The sequence below is a fragment of the Heloderma suspectum genome, chromosome 4 (assembly GCF_057233095.1).
Source record: "Heloderma suspectum isolate Gila_16-S chromosome 4, 16-S_ref, whole genome shotgun sequence".
NCBI classification, from domain to species: Eukaryota; Metazoa; Chordata; class Lepidosauria; order Squamata; family Helodermatidae; genus Heloderma; species Heloderma suspectum.
The window spans coordinates 70,698,231-70,718,200 of NC_139461.1; the positions used below are offsets into that span (position 1 = coordinate 70,698,231).

General features: G+C 44.0%; 1 protein-coding gene across 10 annotated transcripts in view; it reads left to right on the forward strand.

The window, feature by feature from the left end:
- Positions 1 to 19,970, forward strand: part of PRKDC (protein kinase, DNA-activated, catalytic subunit) — a 164,890-nt gene that overhangs the window by 19,333 nt on the left and 125,587 nt on the right. For all 10 annotated transcript variants that reach the window (XR_014790119.1, XR_014790121.1, XR_014790122.1 and 7 more), the window contains exons 7-15: positions 341 to 440; positions 2,333 to 2,388; positions 2,507 to 2,537; positions 2,870 to 3,027; positions 4,137 to 4,283; positions 4,502 to 4,666; positions 4,831 to 4,999; positions 8,019 to 8,068; positions 15,890 to 16,024. Coding sequence is in view for 6 of the 10 variants with exons in the window: in XM_084849588.1 (XP_084705714.1) it covers positions 341 to 440; positions 2,333 to 2,388; positions 2,507 to 2,537; positions 2,870 to 3,027; positions 4,137 to 4,283; positions 4,502 to 4,666; positions 4,831 to 4,999; positions 8,019 to 8,068; positions 15,890 to 16,024 (1,011 nt within the window). In the remaining 4 variants the exon portion in view is untranslated. The remainder of the gene's footprint in view (positions 1 to 340; positions 441 to 2,332; positions 2,389 to 2,506; positions 2,538 to 2,869; positions 3,028 to 4,136; positions 4,284 to 4,501; positions 4,667 to 4,830; positions 5,000 to 8,018; positions 8,069 to 15,889; positions 16,025 to 19,970) is intronic.

The window sequence follows — 19,970 nt, forward strand, 5'->3', positions numbered from 1 at the left end:
GACATGTTCATAAACCAGATGGAAATCTGTGCCAGCCTTTGAGCTGGCATAGCTTGATTCAACTATGCCATTGGTTTCAGTGGGAGGGAATCAGTAAAAGGAAGGGAAACCCCCGGTCTGGGAGGGAGGAAAGCTGCAAATACACTGCTTTCCCCTCACTTCTGCCCTGCCAGCATGAGCCTGGCAGGGCATTGGATATCACATCAGAGTTCTCCAAGATCAAGGATAGGATTGCCCTGCCTGATTCATTGCAAAGATTGTGTCTCGAAATGCATGTTGATATCTCAGGATACAGTCTGCTTTAATATTTTATTTGAGCATAATGTTTTCTTGTTTTTAGATGACCTCTTCAACAAGAGAGCCTAAGTTTCCATTAGTAGCTGGGTGTCTGAAAGGACTGACTGCACTCATGTATAACTTTACTAAATCTGTGGATGAAGGTATAGTATTTCTCTTATTAAAACATCCTAATGACTGTAAGTGTAGCACATTTTTTCCTCAAACTTCATGAAATTCCCTCTCATTCTAAAATTGCTAGACTTTGGATCCCTGTCTCCAGAGTCAGAAGCCTTGTTGAGTATATACGCCCTGATTTTACATACACCCCTGCCCTGGGGCCATTTCATTAGCCTAAATCAGGGCTGGGCAACTTTGGAGACTCTGGAGGCCAGTTTGATCCCTCCCAGAACCCTTTAGGGGCCACAGTCTTGCTGCAGCTGCTGTGTACTCCCAAATCTTGGCATAATTATAAAAACAGTTGGTGGGCTGCTGCCGAATTTTGGCAGCAAACCTCAACAGCGGCCATTTTAGGCCACCATTGTGGTTTACTATGTGGTTTACTGCCAAAATATGGTGGCCAACTGCTGATAGTTTTGCTTCTGCCACAGCAGCAAATTCAGCAGTGGATGGGGCAGCAGAGGCCGCACTTGAGGCCATGGGATGACCACATGCAGCTTGTAGGCTGAGTGTCCGCCTCTGGCCTAAATAATAGAATTTACGGCTGTCATGGATTAATTGATATGCAGGCGATGTGATGCACATAATACAGCACTCCCCAAACCAAACAAACGACCATCAGTAGCACATCCAGTTTATACATTTTATAGATTTAATAATTTTTAAAATTTAAAATGTTATAGCTTTAGAAATTTTAAATACAACACAGATTTTAAAATGTGAAACGTTTTGGTATAAAACACCAGCTTTAGTCACGGATCATGGATTATTATCTTGTTCTTCCAGTTTAGCAATCATAGGGTAATTGTTGCCCAAAATGTGGGTCATACTGAGCACGACAGTTTATAGGTCTATCATCAGTAAGTTTTGGAAACAGTTTGTACATTCTTTCCCCACTTTGCTCTGAATTGTCTTATTGAAACCCATCAACCAATTTGAATAGCAGCAACGTGGCTAATGGAATGGATCATTTAGTTTAGCCCCCTTTCCTGAGGGAGGATATGTTTATACATAAATTTGCCCTATAGATGTTTGTCCAGTCTTCCTAGGAAATCACCAAAGAAGGAGATTTTATAACCTCCTTGGCCTGGATGGTTTGTTTCAGAAGGGAATTTTTCCTAACCCTTAATCTGCCTCCTTGCACTTTTCATCTGTTGCTATTTGTGGTATTTTCAGTGACAGGATGCACAGTTGTTTTCCCCTTCAGTCTGAGATCCTTTTAGATAATTAAAAACTGTCCGCATATTAATCCTCTCCTTCCCAATCTTAATTATTTGGTTCTTTCAACCTGTCTAAATGGGATTTGCCACTAGAGGCTTTACCTTGTAGTTCTTCTCTGAACCTTTTACAACTTCTTTAAGACCTGCAATGTGCACGAGTGAACGCAGTATTCCAAAAATAAGTTTTGTAGTTATATCATGCTTGGTTCTGATAACTTCCTGGATCTTGTGGTGCACCCACATATGAGACTTCCGCTGCATCCTTCCCCATGTTAATTCTGTAGTAAAGGGTGGATGGAAAGCTTTGTCAGAGTAAGATGTGGCTGCATTGCTCCTTTTTTTTGTGGTCACACAGTGCAATCTTATACATGTCTGCTCAGAAGTAAGTTCCATTTAGTTCAATGGCGCTTACTCCTAGGTACGTGGTTATAGGATTGAACTCAATGGGACTTACTTCTGAGTAGATAATGTATAGGAATATGTTGTTAATAGCTTATGATCTGCTAGGTAGACATACAGAAGAGTTTGGTTTGATCAGGTAAAAGATCCTCATGGATTTACACCAAATTCACTATGTTTGAATCAGCTTTTGTAAAGTTTTAATTCATATTACCACATCATCACCATCATTAAATGTTTGGGTATTTTCTCTACAGATCCCCAAGCTTCAAAAGAAATCTTTGATTTTGCAGTAAAGGCAATAAGTCCACAGGTATGCTGGGTGCCCCCCCCCCCCCCCCCGGGACCCCTTTCAAAACAACAGTTCTTTAGATAATGATAAATAAAGCTGATAAGCAGGTCTTTTTATATTGAACCTTTTGACATTGCAGGTTGACTTAAAGCGATATGCTGTGCCCCTTGGTAAGAACGTCTTATTTCATATCAAATAGCTCTATTCAGCAGTATACCTTTGTGACAACTTATTTCTTCTCTATTGGAAAGCATGGCATATGCAATATATTTCTGTCTACAAGAGATACAATATAGTTTTAAAAATAATAAAAAAACAAAATAAAGGGAGGAGAATTTGTCATTTCAGTTCAAATTTTTGTTAGATTAAGTAATTCTGTAAATATATGGCTGCTATAATAATTCAAGAAATGTAAAATTCCAGTGTAAAAGTATTTAGAACATTCTGAGTGAGCTGTCTAGCTGCAACAAATTTAATTTTAATTACAACTTTTGCTTTGCAGCTGGTCTACATTTTTTTAGCAAGCATGCTGTTCAATTTGGCACTTACCTTCTGGATAACTATATCTTACTATTTGAAGTAATGTCCAAATGGTGTGGCCACCAGAATACAGAACTAAAGAAAGCTGCCCATTCAGCCTTGGATACATTTCTTAAACAGGTACAATACATATGGCCTATAATCCAGGACTTAATAAATGGTTAAATTCCCAGACATTGAACAATGCAAAGAGAATAGGGGTCTGCACATTACTTCTTTTTTCCCCTTCCCTCACTTACTCCAATCGGTAAACCATGGTGGAATCTTTTTCTCTCCCATGTCTTTCTCTCACCATCTTCTCTCCCATGTCTCTGTTTCTACATCTTCACTGCACTTTCTGTCCTGCCTATTTTAGACTTTCTCTTCTGCCTGGCTGTCTCCACATTCTCCTACTTGATAGAAGCACTGTTTGAGGGAAGATGTTACTGCTACAAGCATAATATAAGCAGTTTTTTGATGTGGGAATTAAATGCTTAATGGCTGTATAGTGAGGTATTGTTGATTTAACTACTTACAGAGCAATCCTACTGGTGGGGACAGGAAGATCTGACGGCGAAAGAACTGCCTTATACAAAGGCTTGCAGGTTCATGCTGACAGGTCGGAAGGAGGGAGGAGCAGCATTTGTGGGGGGTTTCTTCTTTTTTGTTTAGTTTTTTATTTTCCTTCATGTATTCCCTTTCATTGGAACTGTTGGAAGGGAAATAACGTGCGCCAGCTGGCACACAGTTCTCCCATATCAGGAGCATGTCTGGGGACTGGGAGGGCTTTGGATCCTGTAGACTGAAAGCCTCCTCCAATGCACTCATGATGTGCCTCTGGATTTACCTCCTTTTTGTCCCTGCTGAAAACCGAGCAGCAAGGGCCTTGAAGGTTTCCATGGGGGCTGGGTGGAGGGACAATCTGAAGTTGGATCTCCCCCTCCGCAAGCAAACCTCTGTCTCCATCCTGAAAGGGGAAGATCTGATCCTCCCAGGGACTACAGGATTGCAGCCTTATTTAACTTCTATGTTAGTATAGCGTCAGAACTAATGGGTCACACTTTTTTGCTCCTTGCATCATAACTCTAAAGGCTTCATCATTATTGTATGCCGATGACATTATTTTGTTTATGTCAGGTTGGTTTGGGGAAGCTGCTTAATGGTTTCTTTAAGTGATTTAACTTGAACATATTTAATATTTGATTCTGTAGTAAAATTATAAAATGTCCAATTTCATATATAATTTGCAGATATCTACAATGGTAGCAAAGGATGTAGAAATGCATAAGAACAAACTGCAATTCTTCATGGAACAGTTTTATGGTATCATCAGAAAGATGGATGCCAGCAACAAGGAATTGTCCATTGCTATTCGTGGATATGGGCTCTTTGCTGCGGTATGTACTTTACTTCATTACATAATAGTATAGTAGAGGGGTTGAATGTTAGCACCAGGAGCACATTCATTTGTCATATACTTTCTACATCATCAGGCATGCATTTTTTGCTGAGTCTGCCCATGGTGGCCTAGAATGTGCCCTTTATGTAATAATCCAATTATTTACCTTAATCCAGTTTAATTGTAATATTTGTATTTTCTCTCTCTCATTTAAAGCCATGTAAAGCTATCAATTCAAAGGATGTTGACTTCATGTATGTTGAACTCCTTCAGCGCTGTAAGCAAATGTATCTCACTGAGGCAGAAACAATAGATGACCATGTGTATCAACTACCAAGTTTCCTTCAATCTATTGCTAGCGTTATATTCTATTTAGATACCGTAAGTGAGCAGTTTAAACCTCATTTGTGAAGCTATTATTTTGCAATTTAGGAGGGATATGAATATTACTGATGGGGATTTCACCAATTGAAATAGCTTGATTTTTTTTTAGTGAGCATGCAGCTGCTATCCCTAATATGCCATTCTTCTTTTTCTTCTTTTAGATTCCTGAAGTGTACACTCCAGTTCTTGAATGGCTGATTGTAGTGCAAATAGATAGCTTCCCACGATACAGTGTAAAAATGCAGTCTGCATGTTGTAAATCCATTGTAAAGGTTTTTTTAGCCCTGGCAGGAAAAGGTCCTGTACTGTGGAGTTTTATGAGCACTGTGGGTGAGTTTTTATTTATCTAGAAGTACATTTTCCCCCTCTATTGTAGTACTACTTCAAGTTTTAGAAGCTTGAGAAGTATTCATTAAGGGCAAGGCTTAGGAATGTTATTATAATCTCATAGTATTTGGCTTGGGGAAGTGTTGGTGTGCTGATCGTATTATTCAGTTTATTTTCTTAGGCAGCCTTCCCTAATCTGGTACTCTCCAGATGTGTTGGACTACAACTTTCACCATTCCCAGCTAGCATGGCCACTTGTCCCTTGTCTCTCCTGTATGGGAGATACTGCTACTACCTGTTCTGTGGGTAGCAGTTTCACCAATACAGTTAGCCTAGACACAGTTTTCACATGTATCAGGGGTGAGAGTGATATTTGCAGCAGTTATACTTTGTAATATGGTTTCTCCTTCCCTTGCTTACATGTGTGGGGTGCTCTGTCCTTTCTTCCCCAGTTGTAGGAGTGGGTGGGGTTGCTTCTGAGTATTAGTATGTAGAGTTCTACGACAGTATCTGTAAGGTGCTAACACTTGTCTTCTCAGAAATGCACTCTTTCTATGTGAGGCCAGGCTGTTTGTGCCAAATGTTCTTTTCCATGGTTTCCATCACCAAAGTTCTCCATTTTGTGCTCTAAATGTGCATGACGTGAGGCTGAAGTGATATAGCGCCATGCTGCTTGTCCCATCCTTTGTTTTGATTAGGTGCAAGGTTAACACCAAATCCTATAGTTCATTGTGGCAACATGGATGGGAAGAGGAGCAATGGGACAGTGTGTTTTGGGAGAAGAAAAACTCCCCAAAACACACTGTCCCCATTGCCCCTCCTCCCATCCATACACCTGCTCTGTAGTTAGTACAAACTTGTACCAACTATTGTACCAATTATACAGTAGTTGGTACAACTATTGGTACATAACTGTACCAGTAGTTGGTACAATAGGCTATTGTCAGGGGCAGAATGGGATCTGAAGGCATAAATGCTTGTGGGAACACTGCTTGGCCCCATGGATTCTCCAGTATGGGGTTCCACAGGGGGTCAGTTTTGTCCCCCACACTGTTCAACATCTACATGAAACCATTGGGGTGCGGTCATCCGGAGTTTTGGAGTGCGTTGTCATCAGTACACTGATGACATGCAGGTCTATTTCTCCTTTTCATCTTCTTCAGGTGAGGCTGTGGATGTGTTGAATTTCCTGTCTGTGACAGTGGACTGGATGAGGGCTAATAAACTGAAAATCAATCCAGACAAGACTGAGATGCTGTTGGTGGGTGGTTCTCCTGACCGGATGGAGGGTGCTCAACCTCTTCTGGATGGGGTTGCACTCCCCCTGAAGGAGCAGGTTCGTAGCTTGGAGGTTCTCCTTGGGCCATCTTTGCCCCTTGAGGCTCAGGTGGCTGTGTAGCACAGAGTGCCTTCTACCAACTTTGGTTGGTGGCCCAGCTACACCCCTGTCTGGACAGGGATAACCTGGCTTCAGTTGTCTATGCTCTGGTAATCTCCAAGTTAGATTACTGCAATGCACTCTACATGGGGCTGCCTTTGAAGACAGTTTGGAAGCTGCAAAATGCAGTGGCTAGATTGCTAACAGGGACCAGAAGGTCTGAACATATAAGACCAACTCTGGCCTGCTTGCACTGGCTGCCTATATGCTTCTGTGCTCAATTCAAGGTGCTGGTTTAACCCATAAAGCCCTGTACGGCTTGGGACCGCAATACCTGATGGCACGCCTCTCCTGACATGAACCTACCCGTACACTACGTTCAGCATCTAAGGCCCTCCTTCACGTGCCTCCTCCAAGGAAGCTTGGAAGGCAGCAACAAGGGAGAGGGCCTTCTCAGTGGTTGCCCCCCAACTGTGGAACAAGATCCTTGATGAGGGCCGCCTGGCACTAACATCATCATCTTTTCGGCGCCAGGTTAAGACCTGTCTCTTTCCCAGGCAGCACGTGATGAGTTTTAATTGGTCTTGAATGTGTCTTTAGTTATGACTGATAGTTCAGTGTTGTTTTAGTTATATGTTGTTTGTGCATATTGTCTGTGTGCTTTTATGTGCTTTTTTGTAAATGGCTTTTAAACTTGTTATATTGTATTTAATGTTTTAACTTCTGTAAACCGCCCAGAGAGCTTTGGCTATGGGGCGGTATAGAAATGCAATAAAATAAATATAAATATATGATTTAGCATCAGTCTACTCTTCTCTGTCCTACCCACATCTCTGGTCTTTTTGGGGCCTTGTTCCAGTGGAGTTGCACCAGTAACGCAGATACACTGGCAGTGTATACCTCTCCAGTGGGAGAGGTATATCTCATGTTCCCCCAGCATAGTGGGGTTTCTTCCACACTCTATAGTCCCCCCTCCCACCCAGCAGTGTTATGAGTATAGGATTGTATCCTTAGCTGCAACTGATTTTGTCTTTTATTGCATCCAGTTTAAACTCTGTTTTACCTGCTAGGTTTTGAATGATCTGGCTCCTTTCCCCCCGAATCTTGTGAGATTACCACTGCCTGTGTGTTCTCTCAATCTTTCCCCATCTCATATTTGTTATGCCTCTTCCCTTCCTCTTTCAAAAAACCATTTTTTCCTTTTTTCTCCTTTTAATTTCTATTTTTCTTATTCATTTAAAAGTGTCTATAAAATAACTACAATCTCTAACATTATTACGATGTAATCTGCATGTGGTTGTGCTTGAAATTTAATTTGGCAAGGGATAGGATTCACCTGTATTACTTTTTCTCCATTGCTCAATGCAAATGTTAGTGCTTAACAATAATTTCATTATTTCAGCTGTATTATTTCACCTGTATTCATGTAAGTTACATTTTAAAAATGGGTGCATATTTAAGCCTCAGTGCAACCTGCTAATTAATATAGTAGATTAAGTCTGGTAATGACAGCCGTTGCTGATTATGGATTTTATTTTCTGTGCCAGGAAAATTGCTTTTGTTACTATATTGGAATATTCAGAGACTATTTTTAGTCCACTTGATTGCTATGTTTTTAAAGTGTTGAAATATCTTCATTTTCAGTGCATCAAGGTTTAATCAGAGTCTGTTCTAAGCCAATTGTCTTTTCAAGGGTAAGTTTTGTTTAATTTGTTTTGCATTTATATATAATTGGAACTGTTTTGTTGCCTCTTGTTTGACCAAGGTGTTGTACCCTAATTTATCCTAATTTATTTATTTTTTTAACCCATGGGCCACAGCTTCATAAATTGCAAGGTGTTTTTTTTCACTTGCCTGAGCCCCCTTCCAGAAAACCTGTGACATGCCAACCCATTGTGGGTAAAGGCAGGCCCAGCCCAAGGATTACTGTTGCCTCAAGCAAGGCGGCACTGCCACCCACTCGCTCTTGCTTGGCCAGTCAATTGATCAGCCACACCCTCCTCACTTGCTCACTTCCACTGCTGTTGCAGCCTCCCCCCCAGGGTTCCCCTTGACCTGCCTGTGCTTGCTTGCCTTGCCAGTTGGTGCAAGAAGCACTGGTGAGCTGCCTTTTCGCATGCTAGGTTTGAGCAGGGCTGGTCTGGAGCCGGGGATGCCCTTCTGCGACTGGATGGTGTTGCTTCCATTTTTGTTGCTGGTGGGGAGTGACTTCTCGCAGGAGCCTGGCTGGGGCAGAATGCAGGAGTGTCTGGGCAGGCAGGAGCAAGTGAGGGAGGCCAAGCGAGTGACTGGACAGATGGTGGCGACTGTGGCCGCAGCCAAGGCAGCAGAGAGGCAGTGGCGGGCCCTCCTGGCAGGAGGTGGGGGGGGGGGAGATTGGCACAATTCAGTGCTCTCCCCACTCAGCCATCTGATGTGGGTGCATGACCTCACGTAATGGTAGTGCTGGCCCTGGGTAAAGGGTATCAGGCAGTGAGCTGCTCAGCAAGACTGAGTTTAGGGACCTAACACATAAGCAAAACCCACTAGTTAAACTCATACCGTATTTTAGTACTTAAGTGAAATTTTCTTTTGCATAGTTTGACCAATATCTTGAACTATTTTGCCTTCTGTTGTGTGACCAAAGATGAGATGGCTAGATACATTAAATACATTAATGTATTTAAAGATGCCTCTGTCTGTGTATCATAGACTTTCTGTCCGGGAGAAAATGTATGCTACAGGCTTTTAAAATATTTGGAACTGCTTTAACTTGTATCTTGCATGTGGGGAATTAATTGTAACTCCGTGAGATCATTAACATTTTCTGAGATTACTGTTCAAAAGGCTTGTTTGGGGACATCACAATGATTAAAACAGGTTCAAAGCTGTTTACACATCCTACTCCTGATCTTTACCACTTCATGCTGCTCATTTGCTTATATGTGTTGTCTTAGCCAGTTACATAACTTGATTTCTGTTATCAGAAAAACACATATGAATTCCAGCACATGTATTAAAAAGTTCTTCATCATGGTCTCTGTGCATCACACATATGGGCCCATATGTGCCTGCCTTGTTCGGGAAACTTCTATAGCTGAGGAAAACATTTTGGTGGGAACCCTCCCTCACTATCCACTGCACTTGTCCCGTGGGTCCCCACCCATCTCCTCAGTTCTCTTTTGACTACCTTTCTGAGAGGACGCTTCATTGGGAACTTTGACTCTTTAGAGAAGTTGTTAGTGAGCTGACGTAGTTAGGTTGTTTCTTCCCATTAAAAAAAATTAGATTTGTTAGTTGTTGATCTTGTTTTTCTTGGCAATCTCGGATCGCAGTGTGCTGAGAGGTGCATATGGCCCTTAAGTCCTCTTTTTGTAAATGTATTCAGTGTGGCAGCACGCTACCCCCCCCCCCCCCCCGCTGATGGACATTCCCTTTGTTTGCTTTGCCTGGGGGAAGCTCATGTTGTGGAAACCTGCTGTCATTGTATGAACTTCACAAAGCAGACTAAGCATCACCGATCAGACTGCTTAAAAGCTCTATTGTGGAAAAAGGTGCTAGAAGCTGTGGATTCCACTCCTTTAAAGATTGCCAAAACACAGCCTAGAGCAATGTCGGAGAAATCACAAACATCGCCTCCAAGCTCTAAGTCCCCGGCTCTAACCATGGGCTGGCCAGACCCACCTACTCCTGGCTGTTCTCCCACCATTTCTATGGTGAAGAAACTTTCAAAAAAGGTTAGGGTGCCTAAGGCTTCAGCTGAAGTCAAGGAAAAGAAAAAGACCAAATCACATGAAAAGCAGGTTCCTGCACCTGTTACTGTTCCACTGGCTCAGATTCTGCTGCCTCCACTATTATTGGAATCTCCTATACCAAGAGCTCCGTCAGTACCGAGAGTTCCGTCAACACCATTGCAGGAGCAGATGCATGCGGCTTCAACATCGGAAGGGGAGATCAGACATATGTCACCTCGAAATGTAATTCGTGTTTTCCCACAGCAACCACAGATTCCTTCATTGTAGGTACCGAGAGAATGGGGGTTTTGTGATGTTTCACCAGATTCTTTGCTATGAGAGGTCTGGGTTGCCATACCATGAGTGTTACGAGAGGGACAGATATTACAGATCACATTCGCCGGTGTGGGATTGGAGCAGATTTTATGATTGGCCTCCTCCTCCACTAATGCAATATCAACATGAGGACTGGCAAGGTTCTAGAGAATCTTTTCCTGAGTATATCTGCTATCTTGGGGCCACTTCTCCTCTGTATTGTCGGGCACCAGAGGCAACACTGTTGAAGCCACTGGTGGAGGATCCCTTTTTGCCTCCACCTCCAATACCTCCTTGATCCTCTTCATTAGAGTCAACCATCTTCAGGGGATAGATTGCCATGAGTTACTCCTAAGTTTACAGCTTTGACTAGCATAGTCCATTCTCCTCCAACCTCTCCAAGATCTCTCCCAAAGGAGAAGAGTGGGACGACAACTCATGGAGAAGCGATTTCTCCGCAATCTGTAGAGGACTTTCAATCAAACTTGTCTTCAGTCTCCTCTGTTCCACCTTCCATCTCCTTAGCGGACGATATGGGTACATAGGAGGGTGCTTCACCTTTGGAGGATCTTTTTCATTTTGCTGATCAAATTTTGAGGATGGCCCAGTCTTTGGGAATAGAAACCCAACAGCCTGCTGAAAAATTGCAGTTTTTGATGTTACATACGCTGAATATACACTGAATCCTCAGCACCAGTCTCTATTCCATTTGCCAACTCTACTCCAAATGGTAAAGGAATCATGGAAGGCTCCCTCATTCATGGCTCCCACATCAAAGAGACTGGCATCCCTATACAAGATGCAGGAGAAAGATGCAGGTTTCTTGTTCACTCCTCTCCGCCCTAACTCGATTATTGTGGAATCTTCGCAGGGAAAGTCTCAGAAGATCCATGCTACACCAGCTGATATGGAAGGACACCATTTGGATTTGTTGGGCAAGAGAATCTAGTCTTCTGTTGCTCCGGGTCTTTTTTCTCATGGGAGAAAATTGGGTCACTCTGTGATTACCTTCAGGAACACCGATTGGAGTTGCCAAAAAAAATTCAGTCTGAGGCCCTAAAACTATCGCTTCAACAAATAAACACCATGCGTCACCAAACGGATTGTGATGCAAAAGTGATGGTCAGTGCAGTTGCTCTTCGGCAACATTCTTGTCTTCGGTCAGCGGGTTTAACCCCGGAAGCGAGATCCCATATTGTGGGTCTCCCCTTTGATGGAGAGGGCCTCTTCAACACAAGAACTGATGCGGAGATGGATGCCATACAAAAGGCAAAAAACACAGCAAATAAGATGGAGATGTTGCATCAATATCAGCACACACCTTATTGACAGAGGAAATTGTTCTGACAGCAGCCATTCTGTTGGCATCCTCAATATCTAGATCAAATGCCCAGGTTTCACCTTTAAAAAGGTAAAAAAGGTAAAGGTGTCCCCAACCAGTCGTGTCCGACTCTAGGGTGCGGTGCTCATCCCCGTTTCTAAGCCGAAGAGCCAGCGCTGTCCGAAGACGCTTCCGTGGTCATGTGGCCGGCATGACTGAACACCGTGGTGCACGGAATGCTGTTACCTTTCCCGCCGAGGCGGTACCTATTTATCTACTTGCAATTTCTTGCTTTCGAACTGCTAGGTTGGCAGAAGCTGGGACTGAAGACGGGAGCTCACTCCGTCACGCGGCACTCGGGTCTCGAACTGCTGACCTGCCGACCTTCCAGTCTGCAATTCAGCGTCTTAACCAGCCAAGTCGGTTTAGCCAATTTCGCCCTAAAGGGGACAATTCTTCCAAACTGAGACTGACTTGGTTCCACACCAACTTCATCGCAATTTTGTTTTTCCACTTTTTGGTTCCCTCCTTTCTAGCTTTCTACCCACTTGGATGGCTAGAACTTTGGATGTGTGGGTCCTCAGCATCGTCCAGTTTGGATACTGGACAGAATTTGAAGTCCTTCCTCCCGTAGGTGCCGTAAAAGTGATCGTGCTGTTGAAGATTTTGCAAGAAGAGACAAATACACTTCTCGGAAAGGGCCATTAGAAGAGTCTTTCTGTACAGGACAATAGATGGCTTTTCCCCCCACTACTTCACGGTACCGAAGAGGGATGGGGGACTTCGACCCATCTTGGATCTCCGAAATCTCAACTAGTTCATTTGCACAAGGAGGGTTCGGATGACCACATTAGCCACTATTATTCCTCTCCTTGATCAAGTTGTCTGGTTTGCAGCAGTGGGTCTCAAAGATGTGTACTTCTACATTGCTATCAGGGATGACTAACAGAAGTACCTTCATTTTATTATAGGAACAGACATGTTCCAATTCATGGTGCTCCCTTTCAGATTGACCATGGCTCCATGGGTTTTTACGAAATGTGTGGCTCTGGTTTGTGTATACCTGCACACTCAAGGAATCGAGGTGTATCTGTACCTAGACAACTGGCTAATCGTGGTGTCATCCCAACACCTCTTTCTTCAGGCTGTGCAGTTGTTCAGAAATACTTTGAATTTGATGGGTCTAATAATCAACGAGGAAAAGTCCTGACTAGAACCCACTCAAAGAATACCATTCATTGGTGCAATCCTGGATTCTGTGACAGCAAGGGCTTACCTCCCTTTCGACAGGTTGAACGCCCTTTTGTGTTGAAGACAACACTTTTTCAAAATCATACAACAGCGTTCAATACAATAACTTCTCAGATTGATGGCATCGACGGTGCATGTGGTCGCTTGGGCGAGACTCTGAATGAGGTGTCTTCAGGGTTGGTTTCTAAGATCTATCTGTCAATGCCCCTCACCTGCGACTAACAATTCCGGGAATAGTTGCAGGCAATTTAGTGTGGTGGATGCAACTGCACAATCTGGTACAGGGCATGCCTTTCTTGCCTCCGATGCCTTCACACGTTTTGGTGACCGATGCTTCTCATCTCAGGTGGGGAGCCCACTGCGATTCCCTACTGACTTGAGGCATATGGCATCACAGCGAAAAGTCTCTCTGCATCAGTGCCTTGGAATTGCTGGCTGTTGAGAAGGCCCTTCAGTCTTTTCAGATACAACTTATCACAAACATGTACAGGTGCTCACAGAAAACATAGCAGTGCTGTAGTACCTGAACAAGCAAGAGGGTACCCGTTCCACCACACTTGTGGAAATGACAGTTGACTTGTTGGACTGGGGGCTTGCAAGGGACATTACACTAACAGCTCTTCACATCCCATGCAAGGACAATATCTTGATGGACTTTGAGCCGGACCTCCCAAGTATCTCACGAGTTCGCGATGGCTCAGAATGCAATTTGTCCCAACTATTGTTCCAGAGGAGGACTGGGCAAGAGATCGCTGGGAGTTGCTTTTCAACTTCGTTGGTCAGGGAGCCGTTTTTACCTATTCCCACCATTCCCTCTAAAGCGAGAATCCTGCAAAAGGTTCAGAGAAAGCAAACAGATTGCATTCTGATAGTGCTGTGGTGGCTCAGGCAACTGTGGTTCACTCCGTTGATCAAACGAGCGAAGGGGGAATACTTGAGAATGCTGTTGATGCCGTCCTTGTTGACAATGGACAACGGCTGCATTCATCATTCAGGTCTTCTTCTTCTTCTTAAGGTGCCATCTCCTATCGGAGGTTAGCTATCATTACAGCTTTTTTTGTTTTTGACACAGCTGCTCTAAATAGTTGTATAGAAGTACATCCAGATCTAAACACACTCAAACTTATGGCCTGGCGACTTCGTCCGCAATAGCTTCTTTTTCTAAGCAAGTCCAGGCCGTATTACATGCGGCTTGTAAGCTGAATACAAGACTCTCATATGGTAACAAATGGAAAGTTTTCTCCGCTTTTTTAACTTCAAAGGGTGTTGAGCCATACTCTGCTCGTTTACAGACCATACTTACCTTCCTCCTTACGCTCTTTGATAAAGGACTTAAACTTGCTTCACTTAGAGTATACTTGGTAGCTGTTAGAGCCTTTCATCCCCCTATTGAGGGTTTCTCCATGTTTACTCACTCTGTTGTTCATCAGTTTTTGAGTCTTAAGAATTTAGCACCTCCTAACGAGGAGTTTTGTTCCGCAGTGGAGCTTGTCAGTTGTGTTAAAGATGTAAGCTTCCAAGCCATTGGAACCTTTAGCAAAGTAGATTTGGGATTACTTTCTTGGAAAGTTGCGTTTTTAATTGCTGTTACCACAGCACGGAGATCTAGTGAACTTTGCATTGAGGATTCTCCATACCTTATCTTCCATAAGGATGAGGCGGTTCTCTGCCTGGACCCTGCTTTTTTACTAAAAGTTGTGTCAGACTTTCACCTAAATCAAGACGTCATCCTGCCTACCTTCTTTCCTTCCCCCATCCACCCAGTTGGAGACTATGCTTCATACTCTGGATGTGCGTCAAGCAAAGAAAGTACTGAGCCATTCTGAAAATCATAAAGACTTTGTTTGTCATGAAGGACCTAAGAAGGGCTTGCAGGTCTCATCACAATGGCTTGCTGTTTGGATTGTACACACCATCAAGCTAGCCTACAAGCTCACGAGACTGCGTCTGGATTGTCCTGTCAGAGCCCATTCAACTAGAAGTGTGTCCACATCGACTATCTTTGGGAGGGGTGTGTCACTACTGAATCTATGAAGAGCTGCAATATGGTTGAAATCATCAACATTCATCTCTCATTACAGGCTTGACGTTCAAGCAAGAGAGGATTGAAGCTTTGGTCGGGCAGTCCTGTCTTCCATCCTCCAGTAGGACATTGGGACTCACCTACCCACCTCCAGTAAGTCAGCTTATCTGAGCTTTACAGAGTGGCCACGTGGTCGAAACAGTCAACCTTCATCAGCCATTACAGACTTGATGTGTGAGTCAGAGTGAAGTGTTCCTTTGGCCACACAGTTCTGCCCTCTGTGTTACAGTAGGACACTGATCCACCACTGCTCACCCATACGTGTGCTGCTCACCCATATGTGTGATGCACAGAGACCACGATATGGATTCTGCGCCTGTGCGGAGCCTCTTTCGGGAAACTTCTATAGCTGAGGAAAACCTTTCAGCAGGAACCTTCCCCCTCCATCCACTGTGCATGTCCTAGCAGGTTCCCATCCGTCTTTTCAGTTCCTTGAGACCGACTAGCTGGCCTCTTTACTGAGGATAATTTCTCACTCCAGCATCAACAATAACAGTGAAATCAACACCGAAGCAGGGATGGTGGGTGGGTTGTATGAATGCACAGATGACCTCTTGAAGAACTACAGTTTCAGGTAAGCAACCTGCATTTCTGTTCTTCTTAACTAGTTTAAAGAATCATGTACTGTATCAAATATATGTTCCTGAGAATAGGACATTTCATAGAATACTCATAATATGTCTTGGCAGAATCGTCCTTGTGTGCTCTCTTACTCATTCTTCTGAAATTAGAAAGCTGTGTTTAAGTTTCTGCTATCATACCCATCTAGCACTGATTGTGGATAGCAGTATAATGTCATATATATTCACTTCAGTATTCTGGTGCCTTCTAGGAATACACTGAGAAAGATGGTTCTAGTTCAGAAGAACCTACTTCGGGAGAAGTTAGGACTGGAAAATGGAAAGTGCCTACATATAAGGATTACCTGGATCTTTTTCAAAGTTTATTGAACTGTGACACAATGATGGTAAAAACTCTAATGCTGGGGTCTTTAATGAATAAAGTGTTATGATTCAGTGATTAAGCTTTTCTTCTTATGGAAGAAAATTAGAAATACTTTTCATCTCCTCCTCAACGTCTACTCTGTTGCCATCCCCTACCCTTCCAACAGGTTCTAGTTGTTAGCATTGTGCTCTTTCCTTGCCTTGGAGTGTTGAGTCTTTGCTTCAAATGTGCATGTTTCCGGTTTTTATATATCATTTGAATGAAGTGGATTAAAGACAAGCTAGTTATTGCCTGTAGCTAGAATTTTAGACTTTCTGTGAACTGTCAGGGAAGGTTTTTGCAAACCTGATTACGTGTTTTTATATGGCGTGTACTCTCTGTATTTGTTTATCGGTACCCTATTATCTCATCCTTTACTTATATAATTTGCCTTCTATGCTTTTTAGGATCTTTTTCTGAATCTATTCCACTGTGCCAAATATTTAATTAAGGGTATTACTAATACTATTTTATTAGACCTACTTCACATGTAATGCCAACCATGGCTTAATTAACCCATAGGTTGTTGCCTTACCCAGAGTTAACATATGATTTGGTTTCCAGATGATCAAGCAAACTGCAGATAGTTTTTTCAATTCCTGCCTGGGTTGTTCCTGTCCATTTTTCCCACACCCTTCCTCTCTGCCAGTGGTTTCCAGAGTTTCTTGATCGCGCACCCCTATCAGTAAAAAAAATTTGAGCACGCACCTCCAATATATGTTTATTTATTTATAAATCATATACTTGTACTATTGTACTAATATATTATGTACACTATAAAACACACAGAAATGTGAACCACCCAGAAATTTTTGTGAACCGCCCAGAGAGCTTCGGCTATTGGGCGGTATAGAAATGAAAAAAATAAAAAAATAAATAGAAATAGAAATTAAAAATGTGAAATAAACAATATTTTAAAATTTTATTTTATTTATTAACAGTACAACCTCTCTTGTTGCTCTCAATAAAAGAAATTATTATTAATAATACCATTTTTTAGTGAGAGCAATGTGATTGAATATCCTTCACTATTTTTAAAAATCTTGGTTTAACACTTCATGACACAGCGATTCGAAAGTCTGGTTCTAAGTTCAGTTTATTTCGATACTTTGTTTTAATGGCTGTCATAGCTAAAAAAGACACCTCACAAAGATATATAGATCTAAATGGAAGAAGTGCATCTTTGGCGGTGCTTACTAAATCATAATACTCATTTTTCAATCCTACCCATTATGCAAAGGTTTTTGTTAAAATTCAGCTAGTAAATTTTAGTTATTTATTTAATTTATTAATCGCCCATCTGGCTGGTCACCCAGCCACTTTGGGCGATGTACAACAAGAACAATTTAAAACAATAAAAGACTACATTAAAAACATCACATTTCTAAAAAATACCCTAACCCACCCCAAATGCCTGCCTGAACAACCATGTTTTCAGTGCATGGCAGAAGCTCATTAAAGAGGGAGCATGGCGGAGTTCCCTGGGGAGGGAGTTCCACAGAGTGGGGGCCACCACAGAGAAGGCCTTCTCCCTCGTCCTCAACAGCCTAGTTGTCCTGGCTGATGGGAGAGAGAGAAGGCCATCTTAGGCTGATCTTGTTGAGCGGCCTGTCTGGTGTTGCTGGAGGCACTCCTTGAGGTAGGCTGGCCGGAACCGTATAGGGTTTTAAAGGTCAAAACCAACACCTTGAATTTGGCCCAGAAAACAACTGGTAACCAGCGCAACTCCTTCAGCACTGGAGTGATGTAATCTCGCAAGCGGCTGCCTTTAATCAAGCGAGCCGCCGCATTCTGTACCAGCTGCAGCTTCCGAACCGTCTTCAAGGGTAACCCCATGTAGAGCACATTACAGTAGTCTAAACGAGAGGAGGCCAGGGCATGTACTACCGATGGGAGCAGATGGTTGGGAAGGTAGGGTTGCAGCCGCCGTATCAGATGGAGTTGGTACAGCGCTGTCCGGCTCACAGCTGACACCTGAGCCTCCATGGACAGCTGGGAGTCTAAAATGACCCCCAGGCTGTGGACCTGTTCTTTCAAGGGTAGCCGTACCCCATTCAACACCAGGTCAGCATCCCCCAACCTCCTCTTGTCTCCCAGCAAAAGTACCTTGGTCTTGTCAGGGTTCAACTTCAGCTTATTCATCCCCATCCAGCCACTCACTGTCTCCAGACATTTGGACAGGGATTCTACGGCCAACCTTGGTGAAGATTTAAACGAGAGGTAGAGCTGCATGTCATCCGCATATTGATGACACCGCACCCCAAACCTCCTGATGATAGCGCCCACTGGCCTCACATAAGATGTTAAATAGCACTGGGAAGAGAATAGAACCCTGTGGCACCCCACAAGTGAGCGGCCGCGGGTCTGAAACCTCCTCTCCTAGTGCTACCCTCTGGTACCTGCCAGAGAGGAAGGACCGGAACCACCACAATACAGTGTCGCCAATGCCCAACCCCTCCAGGCGGTCCTGGAGGGTACCGTGGTCAACAATATCAAAAGCCGCTGAGAGGTCGAGGAGAACAAGGAAGAAGCATTCTCCCCTATCCAGAGCCCTCCTCTTATCATCCACCAAGGTGACCAAGGCCATTTCTGTCCCATGCCCAGACCTGAAACCCGACTGAAATGGATCTAGATTCTAGATAGTCGGCTTCTTCCAAGTGTGCCTTCAACTGCATTGCCACCACCCGCTCAATCACCTTGCCCAAAAATGGCAGATTCGAGACTGGGCGAAAATTGTTCAGAACTTGGGGATCCAAGGAGGGCTTCTTGAAGAGTGGTCTTATCACTGCCTTCTTGAGGGCTGATGGCATTACTTCCTCCTCAAGGGAGGTGCTCACCACCACCCTGATTCCCTCACCCAATCTCTCTCTGCAACCCATAATGAGCCAAGATGGGCAAGGATCAAGTAAGCAGGTGGTCAGCCTTACAGATGAAAGCACCTTGTCCACTTCATCAGGAGGAGGAAGCTGGAACCGATTCCACAAAACCAGTTTGCCACAGGCCGCCTCTCGCTCGCTAACTGTATCCACGGTGCATGGAATAACACTCCTAATCCGATCAATTTTATCAGCAAAGTGCCTTGCCAAGGCCTCACAGGAGGCCTTAGAATGCTCCAGCGGTTCCGGAGCAACTGGACTGACCAGGCTCCGGACCACTTGGAACAGCCTCCTGGGACAGCACTCTGCGGACACGATAGAGGCAGCATAATATTCCTTTTTTGCTGCCTTCACTGCAACGTGATAGGCTGAAGATACAGCTTTAGCCTGTGTCTGATGGTCTTTGGAGCGAGACTTCCGCCACCGGCGCTCTAGCCATCTCACCTCCTGTTTCAGAGCTTGTAACTGCAGATTGAACCATGGTGCAGTCCGAGCCCTGTTCAGGGAGAGAAGGCATTTCGGAGCCACCTGATCTAATGCCCCAGTGATTGTGGCATTCCAGCCACCCACCAGGGTCTTGCCCGAGCGGTTGTTGGCCTGCTCCAGAGAATCCTCAAGCGTGTTCAGGAATCTATTCGGATCCATAAGATGCCTGGGGCGGACCGTTTTAATGGGTCCTCCACCCCTGCGGGCAGGTTGTGGAACCAAGAAGTCCAACATCACCAGTTAGTGATCTGACTATGACAAGGGGGTGGTGGATATACCCCCGACTTCGAGATCACTCCCCGCTTCTCCAGAAACAAACACAAGGTCTGCTGCATGACCGGCTACATGAGTGGGCCCAGTTAGAATAGGGTGTAGCTCCCAGGAAGCCATGGTCTCCATGAAGTCCCGAGGTGCCCCCGTGAGGATGGCCTTTGAATGTACATTGAAGTCCCCCAACACCAACAAGTTAAGGGACTGCACATGCACATCAGAGACCACCTCAAGCACCTTGGCCAGGGAGTCAGTCGTGCAGCGGGGTGGACGGTACACGAGCAGAATCCCCAGACT